Source organism: Empidonax traillii, unplaced genomic scaffold, assembly GCF_003031625.1.
Source record: "Empidonax traillii isolate 1590-97213 ecotype Southwest subspecies unplaced genomic scaffold, ASM303162v1 scaffold223:size1722714, whole genome shotgun sequence".
NCBI classification, from domain to species: domain Eukaryota; kingdom Metazoa; phylum Chordata; class Aves; order Passeriformes; family Tyrannidae; genus Empidonax; species Empidonax traillii.
The window spans coordinates 1,432,866-1,447,384 of NW_020955416.1; the positions used below are offsets into that span (position 1 = coordinate 1,432,866).

A 14,519-nucleotide genomic window follows, 5' to 3' on the forward strand; every position below is an offset into this window, starting at 1 on the left:
TCCTGCTTTTGAAACTGGAGTGCAGGGTGCAATAAATCTGTTGTAGCAGAACCCAAGGAGGGGAGCAGAGGTCACAGAAATTGTGTGCTCCTGTGGATCACAGTCTGCCCAATCCATGCCACTTGTCTGGCACAAGTCTTGCTCCTTGCTTTCTGCTGTAAAAGGTCTTCACTGGTAAATCCGTAAATGAAAGCAAAGAGTAAAGGGAGAGGGGAGTGCCAAAAGGAAATGAGACCACTGAACGGGACATTTCTTTGTGCTTTGTAGCTCTGTGTTCGTGTGTGTTTGTGTTGGTGCTAAAATAAACTTTGCCTTTGCTTGCAGGAGGAGAAGCAGCATAACAAGGTGTGGGGGACCGAGTTTTGGCTTAGGGGACATTTGAGATGCACCCCATTTTGCAACTGAAAAGGGTCTGGATCTTTTGGGTGTCTTTGGTGGGATGTAGCCTGATCTTTCTCTCTCTTTCCCCTCCCAATGCATCTCAGACAGCCCCTGGCTGGAGCAGCCTGAGGTCCTGCTGCTGCTCCAGACTGTTATCAATATCCTGCTGCCACCTCGAATCATCAGCACTTCCCGCAGCAAGAATTTCATGCTGGAGAGCTCCCCTGCCCACTGCTCCACCCCAGGGGATGCAGGGAAGGACCTGCGGCGGGAAGGGCTCGCAGAGTCCACCAGCCAGGCTGCCTACCTGGGTGAGTGATGGCTTTTGCTGACCCCCGAGAAGAGACAGAGGTAAAGTGGAGTGCTCCACTTTAGAGAGCACCAAAGAGAACCATCTCAGGCAGGACCTAACTGAACTCTTTAGAACTGCTTTAAGACTTGTCCTGAACAAGGGGCCAGGCTAGAGAGGGAAGTTAAGAGCATCTCTGGAATGTATGGCAGTGTGAGCAGTGTCTGCACTGCAGCTGGAGGAGAGCAAGCACAGGTGGAAGTCGCTCAGTTTTCATACTGCCAGAGTGCAGCAGTGAAGCCACAAAAGCCCCTGACATCACAGCCTCAGTGGCCCCCGGCTAGCTAGGGCTAAAGGTGATATCTGAGGAATGGGGTAACACTGATGAAAAATTTGCAGTTCACCACTGGTTCAGCCCCATGCCCCAACAAACCGGGATACAGATGTGTGATGGCTGAGAAGTCTTGGCTATCCCATGAAAAAAGACGGACTGGTCAACATTCCCCAATCCTCAGGCCTGTTTGTTCCAACCCAGTGGAGCATGGAAGGGGAGAGATTTCTTGTCTCTCCTGTGAGCCAAGTGCTGCCCACTTCAGTGAAGAGCATTGTTCTGAACCTCATCGCTGTTCACCCCCATTTGTCCTACTGTGCTCTTGTGAACTACTACTGGACCACATTTGTATTTAGGCTACAGTGTGGCCATGACTCTGGTAGCTGCACTGCCAGAAAGGTTCTTTTCATTACCCCATAAATCACCTGCTGAGAAGGCAACTCTTTGTGTGCATATGCTTGGTCAAGATTTTTGCAGTTTTCTGCTCAGCCAGGCCTGTATTCCCACCCTGAGCTGCTTTCAAAATATCTGAATTTTGGGAAAAGAGAACTCTGCAGGGAGGGAAAGGGGGAGATAGAACAAGGAGATACAGAGGAACGTAGGTATGAAGTAGGAAAATTTCTCTGGAAATGGAACTCCCAGTCCTGATCCTGAGGCCTTTATTACAAGAAGGGTGGTCACTTCTTGCCTGCCACGTTTGGAGACTGATAGACAAGACATTTGTGACTCCAAGGTGTGTGGAAGTGCGTGTGCACGTGCATGCAAGCGTGCCTGTGTAGGTTTGTGCCCACTGTGGCCCCCCTCGCTGCTTCCCCAGTGCTTGTGAGGGATGCTGGTAACATCTCTGACTGCCCTTTGCTGGTGTGTGTTCCCCTGTAGCCCTGAAGGTGATCCTTGTTTGCTTTGAACGCCAGCTGGACAGCCAGTGGTACTGGCTGAGCCTGCAAGTCAAAGAGATGGCCCTGCGGAAGGTGGGAGGGCTGGCCCTGTGGGATTTCCTCGACTTTATCGTACGAACAAGGATCCCCATCTTTGTGCTCCTTCGGCCCTTCATCCAGTGCAAGGTAACAGTTGCTTTGGCTCCTGACAGATCACGCCTTGAAGGCAAGATATCCCCTATTCCCCATCTGAGAACAGAGGAACAGCACTCCATGAGGAACTGTGTGTAGGGAGTTACCTTTCAGAAGTCAGCAGGCCTGGGAACCCTTTGAAACTAAATCCCAGGGGCTTTTCCCTAGCCGGCACTAAAGAGTACGCCAGTCATCCAGGAGCTCTGATCCATGGAATACAGCCAGTCTTAGCTCCTCTGGCTGGAAAGTACTACAGGTTGGACCAAGAGGGTTTGCACGTGCACTTTATCTTAGGACAAAGACAAAGGAAGTGCTGAGCCTGGGTGGGTGTTGGCAGAAATCTTCCAGAAATCTCTCATCTGCATAGAGCCAGGCAATACAGCCAACAGCCAGGAAGGACCTGGGTGAAGGTTCTGATGGGACTTTTGTGGATGGACAGACAGCTGGTAGGCTGAGGCAGCTGGGGCTTAAGTTAATCACAGTTCTTCCCTGCTTACCAAGTAGACCAGCACATGGTACTCCAACTTATTTAGCCTATTTTGTCTTTTGGACAGAATAAATCATCATGGAGGAGGGACCTGTCTCATGTCCAAGGGTAGAACTTAGCATTAGAAAGCCCTCATCCCCATATACACTGTTCCAGTGAGGTTTTAATATCTGTTCAGTCAAATATAATGTTGTCCCCAAAAGACAGGAAACCTCATAGCTGGAGTCAAAAACCTCCTGCCTATAAAGAGGATGGTCAGCTGACTGCAGGCTGAAGCTGGTCTGGAGACTAGTCCGGTTCCCTGGGCACCATTTCCTTGCCATGCTAACGTGTCCCATTTTGCAGCTGCTGGCCCAGCCGGCGGAGAACCACGAGGAGCTGACGGCCCGGCAGCACATCTCCGACCAGCTGGAGAAACGGTTCATCCCGCGCCCGCTCTGCAAGAGCTCCCTCATCGCCGAGTTCAACAACGAGCTGAAGATCCTGAAGGAGGCCGTGCACAGTGGGTCGGGTAAGGAGGGCAGGGAGAGCTCAGGGCCATCAGCCCAGTCTGGCCAATTGCTCACCCCTGCTTGTGAGGCAGATCTGTCCGCTGCCTGGGAGGGGTGTGGGGCAGTCCACACACCTCCTGAACAGCCTGCCCCTGGAGCCTGTGCCCAGCCCAGCCTTGCCACTGGACAACCAACAGAAGTCCAGGTTAGTCGTGAAATGCACCTGTTTTTCCACCAAGTCTGAGTCCTGTTCCCCAGCAGCCGGCTCTCGCTGTGTTGTGCAGCCCCAACCCCAGTGCAGCCTCCATAAAGCCAAACCTACTTGTGCAGAAATGTCTGATTGTTTGGCAGTAGCAGATCTGCCTCTTCCTTTCTTCCCTTGGTTTCTCTACTGTGAGATCCAGATCAGCATCCCTGAGCTTATGTGCACTGAATTCTCTCCTGCATGAGGGCACACTTTTCTCCCGTGACAGTCACCCCTGTTGCCACGATATGGCAGTTGCTGCTTGCACACTGCAAGGGGATTATGTGTTTTGTTCTTAGGAAAACAAATTCAAAAGGAAATGCTTCAGCCTTTTTTGCTTGGCAATAATTTGTCTTGTTCCTGAATGTTGAAGCTGATCTGGAAAATACAACAGTAAGGTTGCAAAAACTGGGCTGCATAAGGAAAACAGAGATTTTGGAGAGATGAGATGAACCAGGGCAGCTGTGTGTGTGTTTTATCACCTCTGCCACCCCTGCCCCATTCATTTGGGCAGAACGAGGTGCCCACTGCATCAAGAATGCTTGGTTGGTTGTTGATTTCCAGTGCCATCATTGACTTGGGTTTGGTTTCCCTCCTGTTGGCACAGCTTACCAAGGGAAGACGTCGGTCAGCACCGTGGGCACCTCCACCTCCGCGTACCGCCTGAGCCTGGCCACCATGTCCCGCTCCAACACCGGCACCGGCACGGTCTGGGAGCAGGACAGCGAGCCGTCCCAGCAGGCCTCGCAGGACACGCTGAGCCGCACAGATGAGGAGGATGAAGAAAGTACGTGGCTGCTGATTCAAGCTAATCCCCAACCAGTGAAGGTGTTTTCTCCACGTCCCAGAGGTCAACTGGGAGGGGAAAACAGTTGCTTCTGTACCAATGTGAACACAAGGCCCACAGGAGCATGAGGCTGAGAAATTGGTGTGATTGCTACACCATTCGTGGTGTTAAAGCTTGGGTTGTTCACACCTCCTCGCTGCCTCCTGAGCTGTGGCAAGGAAAAGGGAAGGGCACAGGCAAATTTTTAGTGTCTGAGATGAGGGCTGACATGCAAACCTCACAGTGCTGACAAGGCATTTGGCAATCAGTCCTCTCTTTGGCCTTCATCACAGCAGTGGGCAGGGGCCGTGGTTCTGTGGGTAGGATTCCTGCAGGATCTTGGTACCTCCATCATCATTTCTGTCCAGATGCTCTAACATGAAACATTTTGTTCTTGTGTTGCATGGGATCCAGCTGTGGCTCTCCACAGGGTGGAATGTCTGTGTTTGTGTCAATTAACAAAGAGGAAATTAACCCTACTGACCTACTGACAACAAAAGCTTGATCTCCCTTTTGGGCCATTGGCAGGTTCTGAGGATGCCAGTTTAGAAGGAATGGGATAGTGAATCTTCTGGGGACTTATTTGCAATGATCGGAATATTGGTTTGTCATTTCATTTGAGTTTTATGTTATTCTTGGAATTTTGCCTTCTCTCTGAGCTGTCTTTCACTGAAAGCCAGGGTAGAAAACTCTGCTCATATGACATCAGGCTTGGGCTTCCCCCTGCTTTAGCAGGGATAGTGGCTTCTGGTGCTGCAGTGGCTGGTTGCCTGATGCCCGAAACTCAATTGCTTCACTCCTGTATTTGGGGACTGTTAACCCCCAAAGACGTGGAGCAAAAGGAGTGCAAATGGGGGGCTCAAAAGAAAGGCCTGTGCAGTTACAGCAGAATTGCCTTTTGAGAAAGAGCAGTAAACCTGAAAGTTTCCAGGCTCAGCCCAACTTTATTTTAGCTGTGTTTACTTCTAAACATTGTACAATCTACCCACAACTGTGCTGCTCCTGCATTGCTCAGATGTTTGCTCACTGTGGCAAACTCTGGCTCCAGCCTTATATTAATTCTGAGCCACCACGAGGAATGGTAAGTGCTATCTTCCTATCTCACTGTGGCATTATTGCCTCAGCCCTGCCTTGGCTTAATGCTGCCATAAAATATTTCAGTACAGCCGAATTGGAAAAGGTGAAAAAGAAAAGAGAAAATGACACAAAGCCTCCCCTTTGTTTTATTTATTTATAGTTAAAAGCTGTTATGGTAAAAACCACAGCAGAGTAATTTCTTTCCAGGTTTGAAACAGGTTCTGATCGCTGTCCAACTCTCTCCATAATTCAGTTGAAGTATGATGTATTTCAGTCAGTTTATCCAATTTTTTGGTGACATTTTACCATGCATGTCCCAAAGCGTCAGTTCTGCATTTACTGTCATGTATTTTCTTTTTTGTAACAGTGCTTTGTTACGTCACAGCAGCAGTTTATTTCACACCAGCAAAACGCCCAGTTACAACTTTCATGCCAGAAATACTGTATATTAACAAGCAATTTATTAATCACAGGAATTAAGCCCTAGTGGAACCTGAATTCCCCAAACACATTTTCCTAAGAGCCATTTAAGCTGAAAGCCTAGATAAATTCCTGCCCTACGTGTGCCAGGTTCCCTGCTTTGCAGGGGTTTATGTGCTTGTCTTTCTTCACTGTAAAATCGAATGGAACGTTCCAATTTGCAGGTTTGGGCTCTGGGTAAGTAAATGCTGGATCCACCTTTGGCATCCTGCAATCTTCTGAGAACTGAGAAGATGAAGGTGGGGTTTGGGGTGGTTGTTTCCTCTCCTTTCCTGTTTTTTTCTCTCTTTCCAGATGACTCCCTGAGCATGCCCAGTGTGGTAAGTGAACAAGAAGCATACCTTATGGGTGCCATTGGGAGGAGGCGTTTCTCCAGCCATCTCTCCAGCGTGTCCGCACCTCAGGCTGAGGTGGGCATGTTACCCAGCCAAAGGTAACAGCATGGGCTTTTCACCTTCCCCATTACAGTCATGAGAGCAGAAATGGTGCAGGTACATCAGAGAGACGGGACAGTGGAGTCAGTGCCAGCACAGAGATGCTAGATTTCTTTGTCCTGGAATAGTGTTGGACCCAGGATGCAGGGTGGGAAATAACGATTTTGCAGGATGATCTGTGTCATGTAAGGACCATAAGAACAAGCTGTCATCCCCAGGAATCTTCCTCTTAAACAGTTTCAGAAACACTCAGCATTATTATTTTCCTCTGGTACTGCTGGATAGCAACAAGAAAACGTGGTTTTGCACTGAACTGTGGGACTGTACCCAATCTGTGCAGGGAGTGGGGAAGAATCCTGAGAAGCTGGGAAAGGGGACAGAGACATCCTGTTTGATTTACTTTATTTTCTTCCATGTGGTCTTTGTCCTTGTTAGATCAGTAACTAGGCTCATCACAGAAACTTAATGTCATATTTAAAGATGGGCTTTAATACTGTTTCAAACCAGAAATATACTTCTTGATACAAATAACTTTGAATGCCTTATTCCTGGTTAACATGAAGTGGTGAGAAAGAGATTGGAATTTGGGAAATGTACATCTTTAGAAGAAGTAGAGAAAAGTTTTGCATTTAAATGTGATTTTTTTTTTTCCTAAGTAAGCAATGTTTATTGTTTTATTTGTTTGCAACAAGTTATCCAAGGATATCTGGCAGTGGCCTGATTAATTTATGTTATTTCCTTTGAACACTTTAAAAAATATATTATATATTACCTGTTGACCAGCCTTGGAAAATCAAACAACATGGCCCCCTCCCCAGTCTTGCTTGGAATTAAAGAAATAACCTTGATACATGAAGGAAGAGTAACAGCTGTGGTACAGACCAGCAGAGATAGGAGAGGTGATTTACAAGAGAGAAGTTACCCAGATTTTATCGGAGAGTTTTCACAAAAGGGCTTACAGGAACTCATTTGACTTTTGAGCTCCATTGATTCAGTCCCTTTGTTTCTTGAAAAATTATACGCAAGGCTGCATTTTCCTCAGTCTTTCACTGCCATCTTCAATGTATAAAGTTCATAAGAGTCACAGCCGATTGATAGCAATCTTTGCTTTGTGCAATCCCAAATCATGGTGATGCCGAGAAAAAACCCCACTTTAATTACCAGAGATCTTTTCTCTCTACTTTTTAAGTACCTAAGTACTTTTTAAGTCTCCTAGCTGGAGACTTTTCATCTTGGTAGGGAAAGGACCAGCTCAGCAAGTGTAATCACAGTCCTCGATGCCGTGCCCTTCTAGTTACGGATGGCCTCCGGGCTTCCAGACTGCCTCACAAATGTAAACTAATTATTGCTAAGTAATGTTATTACCACTTTGCTGCTGGTAGCTCAGCAGACTGCTTTCCTTCTTTCATGTTTTTCCTGTGGGCTGAGCAGGCTGTTCCTGCCCAATGGCTGCAGTGCAGAAAAGCAATGAGAGTTCGTACTCCTTTGCCAGGATCCTCGCCAGCTGTTTATTTACAGTGTCACTGCACTTCCAGACCTTGTTTTCCAAGTGTTTGTCCTTAGAGAAGACAGAAGGTCTATGGCTCATGGGAGATAGATTACCCCTCCCTCAAAAAGAAGTGCCTCATGGGGAAGGAAAAAAGCTTTCTATGAAGTTGGAAGTAAATAGAACAGAAATAAATGAAAATGCTGCAGGAAAACAGCTTTGAGAATAGTTCCCTGCCCTTATTTCCTGTGGAAACACATCCTGCCGAACTTCTCAGCTCCCCAAATCTCAGCAGAGATGTGGAAGGAGGCTCCATGCAGCGTAAACTCCCTCTAAAGACTGCTCCTGTGATCAGATGTTCTTTCAGCTCCTCTGAGTCATATATATGCTGTTGAGCGTGAGACCAATTAATGTTACCGTCCTTTTTTACTTTTTTATTCCGTTGATATTTTTTTCCCTTGAAAACAGAGACAAGCGCATGCTTTTTTGCATTTTCTTTCCCTAAATTCTTAATCTCCCTGCCCCTCCTGCAGTGAACCTAATGTCCTCGATGACTCCCCGAGCCTGGCCACTGAGGGCAGCCTCTCTAGGTACAGTGTCAACACTACCTGTGTGTCAGTGTGTGTGTTGGGAAACCAGCCGTTTCCAACCTCCTGTCTCTTCCACTCACCTTTTGTCGCTCTCTCCATCTCTGTCTCTCGTGGCTCATCAATATTCAGGCCTGCAAGTCAAAGGTGTAGCAACCCACCTTCAGTTTTCAGCTTTGATTGCCAATAACTTTGAGGAGGCTAAGGGAAAGGGGAAGGAAAAAGCTGTGGCGACTAAAGCAGCGGGCTGGCCTCGGGGCTTTCCCCTTGTTTAGCAATTGCTTGAGAAGCATGAGAAAGATTATCCATGAGGCATTAGCTGTAGCCTGTTATAAGCATTAGTCTGGAGCCTTATATAAAACAGAGACATCTGGTTTTCCATTCATCTCACAATGCTGCCACCACAAAAGACGTAATAACAATATCAAGCTGTGTTCTTTACCATTCACTAATAAAACTAATATGGGAAATCCTGTGGAATACAGAGCTCTGTGGGCGCTTTACAATAATTCTCATTATTTTTACAAAGCATTTCCAATTCTCAAAAGACACCTTTGAAATCTTGCAGGTGGACACCATTAAGGTATATTTAAAATTGCCCTGTCAGTGCTGGAGTTCTGGTCTAGCTGTTCCCCATTATTCGTGGACAGGGGAACACACGTGGGCAGTGTGTCAAATGGGTCAGGAATGGGCTTAGAAGGGAAGGCTGCACCTTTAACAGCCAGCTCAGTCGTCTTTAATCATCCCTCCTGTCCTGCTGCTGTGCTCCAACCTCTCGACTGCTGAGGATGGAGAGCTGTTGTTAGTCCCAAGAGCATCTCTGTTTCCTTTCAGGAGAACACAGCCCCTTACACTGGAAACATGGGGGGTAACACACACTATTTCATTCCTGCACCAGCAGAAGCTGTGGACATGTTGAGACGCGTTTGTGTGAATGGTTTGGTTTGTTAGCTCGGGTTTAGATGAAGATGGGGACAGGCTGCTGTGTTTGTTCATTCTCCCTGACTGACAAATGAAGGGTTTATCATCCGTGGTGTCACTGAGCTCATCCCATGATTCGTGGTGCCCTTCGTGAACCCTGCTCTGGCAGATCGGTCTCATATCGGTGCTACTGCAGGAGTGGTGTTAGGAAAAGACACGAGCTTCTTGGCAGAGGCAGGAATATTGTTACCTGGCTTTGTAATAAAGTAAGAAGGATTGCATGTCATCTAAACATGTTTGGGGGGGCTAAAGAGAACAGAAATCATTCAGTGAGAGAACCATATTGTCCCTTTAGCAGAGCAACAGACTTGGTACAGCTGAGGAGGATGTAGGAGAAGATCCGTATCTCAGTTAAAGCCACAATGATACCAGGTTACACCAGTGTTGATTCTGAAATGTTTTGATTTTGTCAAGTGGGGGGGAGTCACTCCTGATTACTGTGGTGAGGCTGAGGAATATGAGGCAACTAAGTCAACAGATGAGTTCAAGCACAATAATTTATTTTGAGCCCTGAAATACAATCAGTGGCACGATGGGTTCCTACTAATTCCTGTCACACCCACTTTCTCTAAGGCCCAGGACACTATTCTCCACCCTGCCCTGTGGTACAGAGAGCTGCTCCTAAGGCAAACTGGTTGGCAGATGTACTTGAGATTCAGTTCTGCTGAGGTTTACTATCCATTCCAAGGAGCAGGCACTAATGTCTGAAGGAGGGGCATCAGCAGCACTGCAAAACCTTAGAAGGGATGAAGACGGAAATGCTGCAGATGTGTCAGAAAAGGCTAGAGTAGAACTCTGTGAGAAGGAAAAGAAGTTTCAACTGCGTCACTGGATGTGCAAATTGGATTCCTCCTGTAAAGGACAGGATTAATAAGGCAGATGTTGTGGGAGCTCATTGTGCTGCGGGGATCATAGGACAGAATTAATTTGGTTTTACATTCAGGAACATTAATTTTGAATAAAGCAGGCTTGAGGGTTTTTTATGTAACTTTGATTTTGGCTGGAGCACAACAATAACCATTTAGGATCACCTTCTGAATTCAAAGCTGACGTTTAGTCACAACTGACAAAAAGAAAAAAATCATATTTCCTAGGGACTAGGCCCTTATGGAAGGTAGGAGTCTTAAATAAATTAAACAAGTGGGGACAAAGATCAAAAAGACTAAAGTCTGTTTGCCTTTGTTCTATAGCAATTGAGCCAGCCATGTAGAAAAGCAGGGAAGACAGGAAGGGGAGAGTACTGAAGTGTTCAGACAACAAGAGGTACAGGGCTGAGGAGCATACGTGTCCAGCATTGTGATCTGCTGTGGTTATAGTCTGAGAGAAGAGGAAGGATATTCTCCCAAATCAGAAAGGAAGAGGAAAGAGAAGCCATTCTGGTGGACACCTGTTGCATAAACATATTTCCCTGAGATGTTTGTCATTGTGCCTACCTTGGCTTAATGGTGCCTAATAAAAAAAAAATCAGAATCCCCATTGCCAGGGCAATCACAGCAGCAGATCTAAGCTACTAGGCTGGGATGTGTCTGGGAATACAGTACATTTAACCCATTCTCTGCTGCCTTTGTCCACTAACCCTCTCATTCAGATGTCTTGGGACACAAAGTGTGTATGTTCCACCACGATGGTGGTGTCTTTTTAACAGACATTTAAACTCCTTGCTTCCTTTGTCTCTGTTTTATTTTCTTCTTTCTTGTCTTTTTTTTTTCTTTTTTTTTTTTTTTTTTTTTTTTTTTTTTTTTTTTTTTTTTTAGCTGCATGGTTTCTTGTAATTCCTGAGCATCACTTCTGCTTGCCAACCTAACAAAGTTTGCTTTGGCCCCCACTGTGTGACTGCACTGTCTGTCATTCCCTGTAGTGCTGGCAATGTGTACCCACAACGTTGGGTGCGTTTGATCTTTTGCTCACCTGTCTCTGACCTGTATAATGGGAGTAACATTACTGTGCAGATAAACCCCTGACAGACACACTCAGAGAGTGACAGAGCATCTTTGTGTTGGGCAGGAAAAAGATGTGGCTTGTTATTCCAAATAAATCTGGCTTACGTCCTGCAGAAAAACTCTTCTTACCAATCACATTGGCACAGGAGGAAAATGTACTGTCAGCTGAAATGGCATTTGATTCAGTGTTCCTTGGCTGGGTCCTACAGGCTGCCAGAAAAACAGTGTATTCCTGGTCAGGTCTGGTAAACAAGGAGAGAAAGAAAAGGAGGGAGGGCAGACTGCACAGAGCCAGCCCTCTGCCTGCCACGCTCATTTTCACAGAAACAAGATCAGTAGTGCTGCACTTTGATGGGAAAAGAAACCCTCACAAACCCTCAGGATGGGAGAGGTTTTAGCTGAAAATTCAGACACTAATCCAAAATTTGTGGTCTTTATGATTCTCTGTATTTCCTTCACCTCTTCAAAAGCCAAAAAGACAGCCCTAGCAAGACTGTGCTCTGCCCAGGCAGCTCTGTGACACTCAGCTGCTCCCAGGCCCACCCTTCGCCTGCAATAGGTATCTGCAATTTCAGCTCCTGAGATCATCCCAAATTATACCAGTTTGTGTAATGACTGAGTACTGGAAGGAAACATCCACCAGCTCACTTAACTCACTTCACTTCTGATATAAGCCAAGCTGAAAATCCCAGGCTCCAGCAGGAAGACCCAGACTTTCTTTTGCCTCACCTATTGTTTGTTCTCAGTACACAATTACTCCATGGGAATAGTTTTTTTTCCTCATGTGTAGCCTCTGTGCCTTCATGCAATCCATGTACATCCTTTATCTAGTGACTTTTTCAGTGTTTTCATTACACGTGTGAACTGAGTTTGTTTTAGCACTGTAAACAGTGTTTTGTACTGAATATAATTGTAGTCTTTCTGCTACAGACATCTCTGTCTCCACACTCACAGAACTGAGTTACCTTTCTTTCATCAGAAATTGTAACAGTATTCTCAAAAGCTATTCCAGTAGAAAACTAATTTTTTCAAGGCCTTCTCCATCTAATTTCTACTTCATTCACATACTAGTAACCACTCTAAAAACTTCTGAAAATTCAGACGAATGAGTTCTTATGTAATCCTAGAAACAGAAGATTAGGGAAATTCTCCAAGCTGTAATTTCAGGTAGTCTGGATCGCAAATCTAAAGACTAATTAAGGTTCAGTCTCTTTGCTTTCATAAGTGATGTGCTGCTTCTGGACCTACCAGTCATATTAGCTGCAGTTACTGTCTGGGTCAAGAACAGTCCTACCTACAGGGAGGAACTGAGGGCTCTGCTTATCCCTAGGTGGGTGTTTGCATGATGCTTAGGATGTCTGGCGTGTAAATCATGTCAATACCCTGTGGAAAAGGTGGGATGTTCCAGGGACTGCTGATCTCATCTGATGAGCTGTCTGAGGGAGAAAAGGATTCAAATACATCTTGTTGTTTCTGGCTCTGAGCTTGAAGGAGCTTTTTTTTTTTTTTTCCCAAGCCAGTGCAGCTGTGGTGAGATTGCTGAGGGCATGTCCAGGATTATTAACAGTCAGACAACCAAAAGAGAAACAGCTTTAGGGTCCCAAGATATCTCTATCCTTAAGGTTTCCCACTATCTCCCCAGTAGAGCTGATAGAAACACCTGGACATGGTTCAGTGAAAACTCTGGCTTTAGTTTAAATGATAAGGGAGGAAGGAATGGGACTTTCAGGTTGCCTTTGCCCCAAAGCAGAGCAGGAAGCCCTCATGTTCTGACCCTCTAAGGACAATTGATAACTTCTGCCAAAGCCACGAATGAGCTGCTCTGGACACAGAGCTCTTTAAGCCTCTCCACAGACACCCTTCATGTCCTGTCTGTCCCTAGATTTGTCTCCTTCCTCCACTCCTGTATGGCCAGGTGATAAACCTTCACTCTGTTGGTTGTACTGAGCAATTGCAGGGAGATACAAAGGAAACATCCCGAGAAAAGAATGTTGTTTTCCTTTAGATTAATGCAGGCCAAAAGCAAACTGGATTTCAATACTGAATCTTCGACAGCAGGTACCAGATAGAGCTGGAAGTTGCTTAAATAGGACATGTGGCTCAGTGGATTCCAGTCTGGCCTAAGCAAGCAGCTGCCTGAGTTAGAAGAAGTTCATTTTAAATGTTAGTGGCTGTTGTAGCCATATGTCTCTTAGACACAGTTCATTCAGCTGAAGTGTTTTGTGATTGCTAAATGACCAGTTTTTAACTATTTGGAGAAATACAGTGCTTTATAAAGATGAGGGGAGGGTGGTATTTTTATATTAAGTAGATTAAATGGTCAGTTGAATGACAGAAAGAGATTATAGCCAAGTATGTTTTATTGCTAAAGATTCTTCTACTGCAGATTTTTGGATATTTTGTACCAATATATTTAAAATCAAAACGCTGGGGTTTTTTTATATATATAAATATATTTATAATTTTCGTTCACTTGTCTCTTTTGTTTGTTAGCCAAAATAAGACTTAAGGCTGCAAGTGTTGAGTGTGGGGCCTTGTTCACATAACTCATGCATCCATTATGTGAATGGATCCTTTGTCACTTTGTGCTTGTTTTTTGTTTGTTGACTTAAGTTGAAATTAAAACCAGATGACAAAATTGTGATGAGGCCTTGGGGTCTATTTGGGAGGAAAAAAAAATTATCTTTTCCAACACTGTCCTTGAAAAAAGGAAAAGCAAACAAGAAGACTTTTGAGCTAGGAGGCTGATGTTTTTGCCTTCACTGATGTGGCAAAGGATGCAGAGAAGTGAGTGCTGCTCAATGGGATGCATCAATCAATGACTGAAAACTGAAATCTGCAGTTATTTATATTTGGATGCTACCTGTGCGTGGCCAAGTCCTGAATGCCATGACTCCACCTCCCACCCTTTCCTAAGCCCTGGAAGCCACAGCCCAACAGACACGTCCCCCCCATCCTTCAAAGACAGTACTGCTCTTTGAAGTGATTGTGCCATTAGTGGTTGGTCGACCTATTTATTTATTCTAGTCCCAGTTGCCAGGACACCTCCTAGTTATACAGGGTGCTTGTGAGCTTGGCCTAATGCTGTCAACATCTAACAGGGTGGCAAGCGTGCAGAGTGAGCCAGGACAGCAGAACCTTCTACTGCAGCAGCCCCTGGGGCGGAAGAGAGGCCTGCGGCAGGTGAGAACACAGGCGGGAAACGCTGTCTGATCTGGTTGGGCTTTTCTCATCCATGTCTGTTTGGACACGTTTTGTGGATGTGGCATGTCCCTTTTACCTAATTTGTGCTGAGTCAGCAGGAACTGGAGCACAAGTCGTAGCTACGAGGTTGGACAAATCCCTAAGAGAGGAGGGATTTAAATTGTTTTAAATTCCTCAATCTTGTCCTCTGAAGGCTTTTTAAAAAATTATT

At 45.7% G+C, this 14,519-nt stretch overlaps 1 protein-coding gene across 14 annotated transcripts in view; it reads left to right on the forward strand.

Moving 5' to 3' along the window:
* UNC80 (unc-80 homolog, NALCN channel complex subunit) overlaps window positions 1-14,519 on the forward strand; it is a 117,303-nt gene that overhangs the window by 96,905 nt on the left and 5,879 nt on the right. For 11 of the 14 annotated variants that reach the window (XM_027887805.1, XM_027887806.1, XM_027887814.1 and 8 more), the window contains 7 exons: window positions 486-692; window positions 1,881-2,065; window positions 2,904-3,069; window positions 3,901-4,080; window positions 5,971-6,109; window positions 8,130-8,186; window positions 14,206-14,287. In XM_027887805.1, coding sequence (XP_027743606.1) covers window positions 486-692; window positions 1,881-2,065; window positions 2,904-3,069; window positions 3,901-4,080; window positions 5,971-6,109; window positions 8,130-8,186; window positions 14,206-14,287 — 1,016 coding nt within the window. Of the gene's footprint in view, window positions 1-485; window positions 693-1,880; window positions 2,066-2,903; window positions 3,070-3,900; window positions 4,081-5,632; window positions 5,640-5,970; window positions 6,110-8,129; window positions 8,187-14,205; window positions 14,288-14,519 lie in introns of those variants that run through there. The other 3 variants (XM_027887810.1, XM_027887817.1, XR_003571658.1) reach the window with 2 other exon arrangements.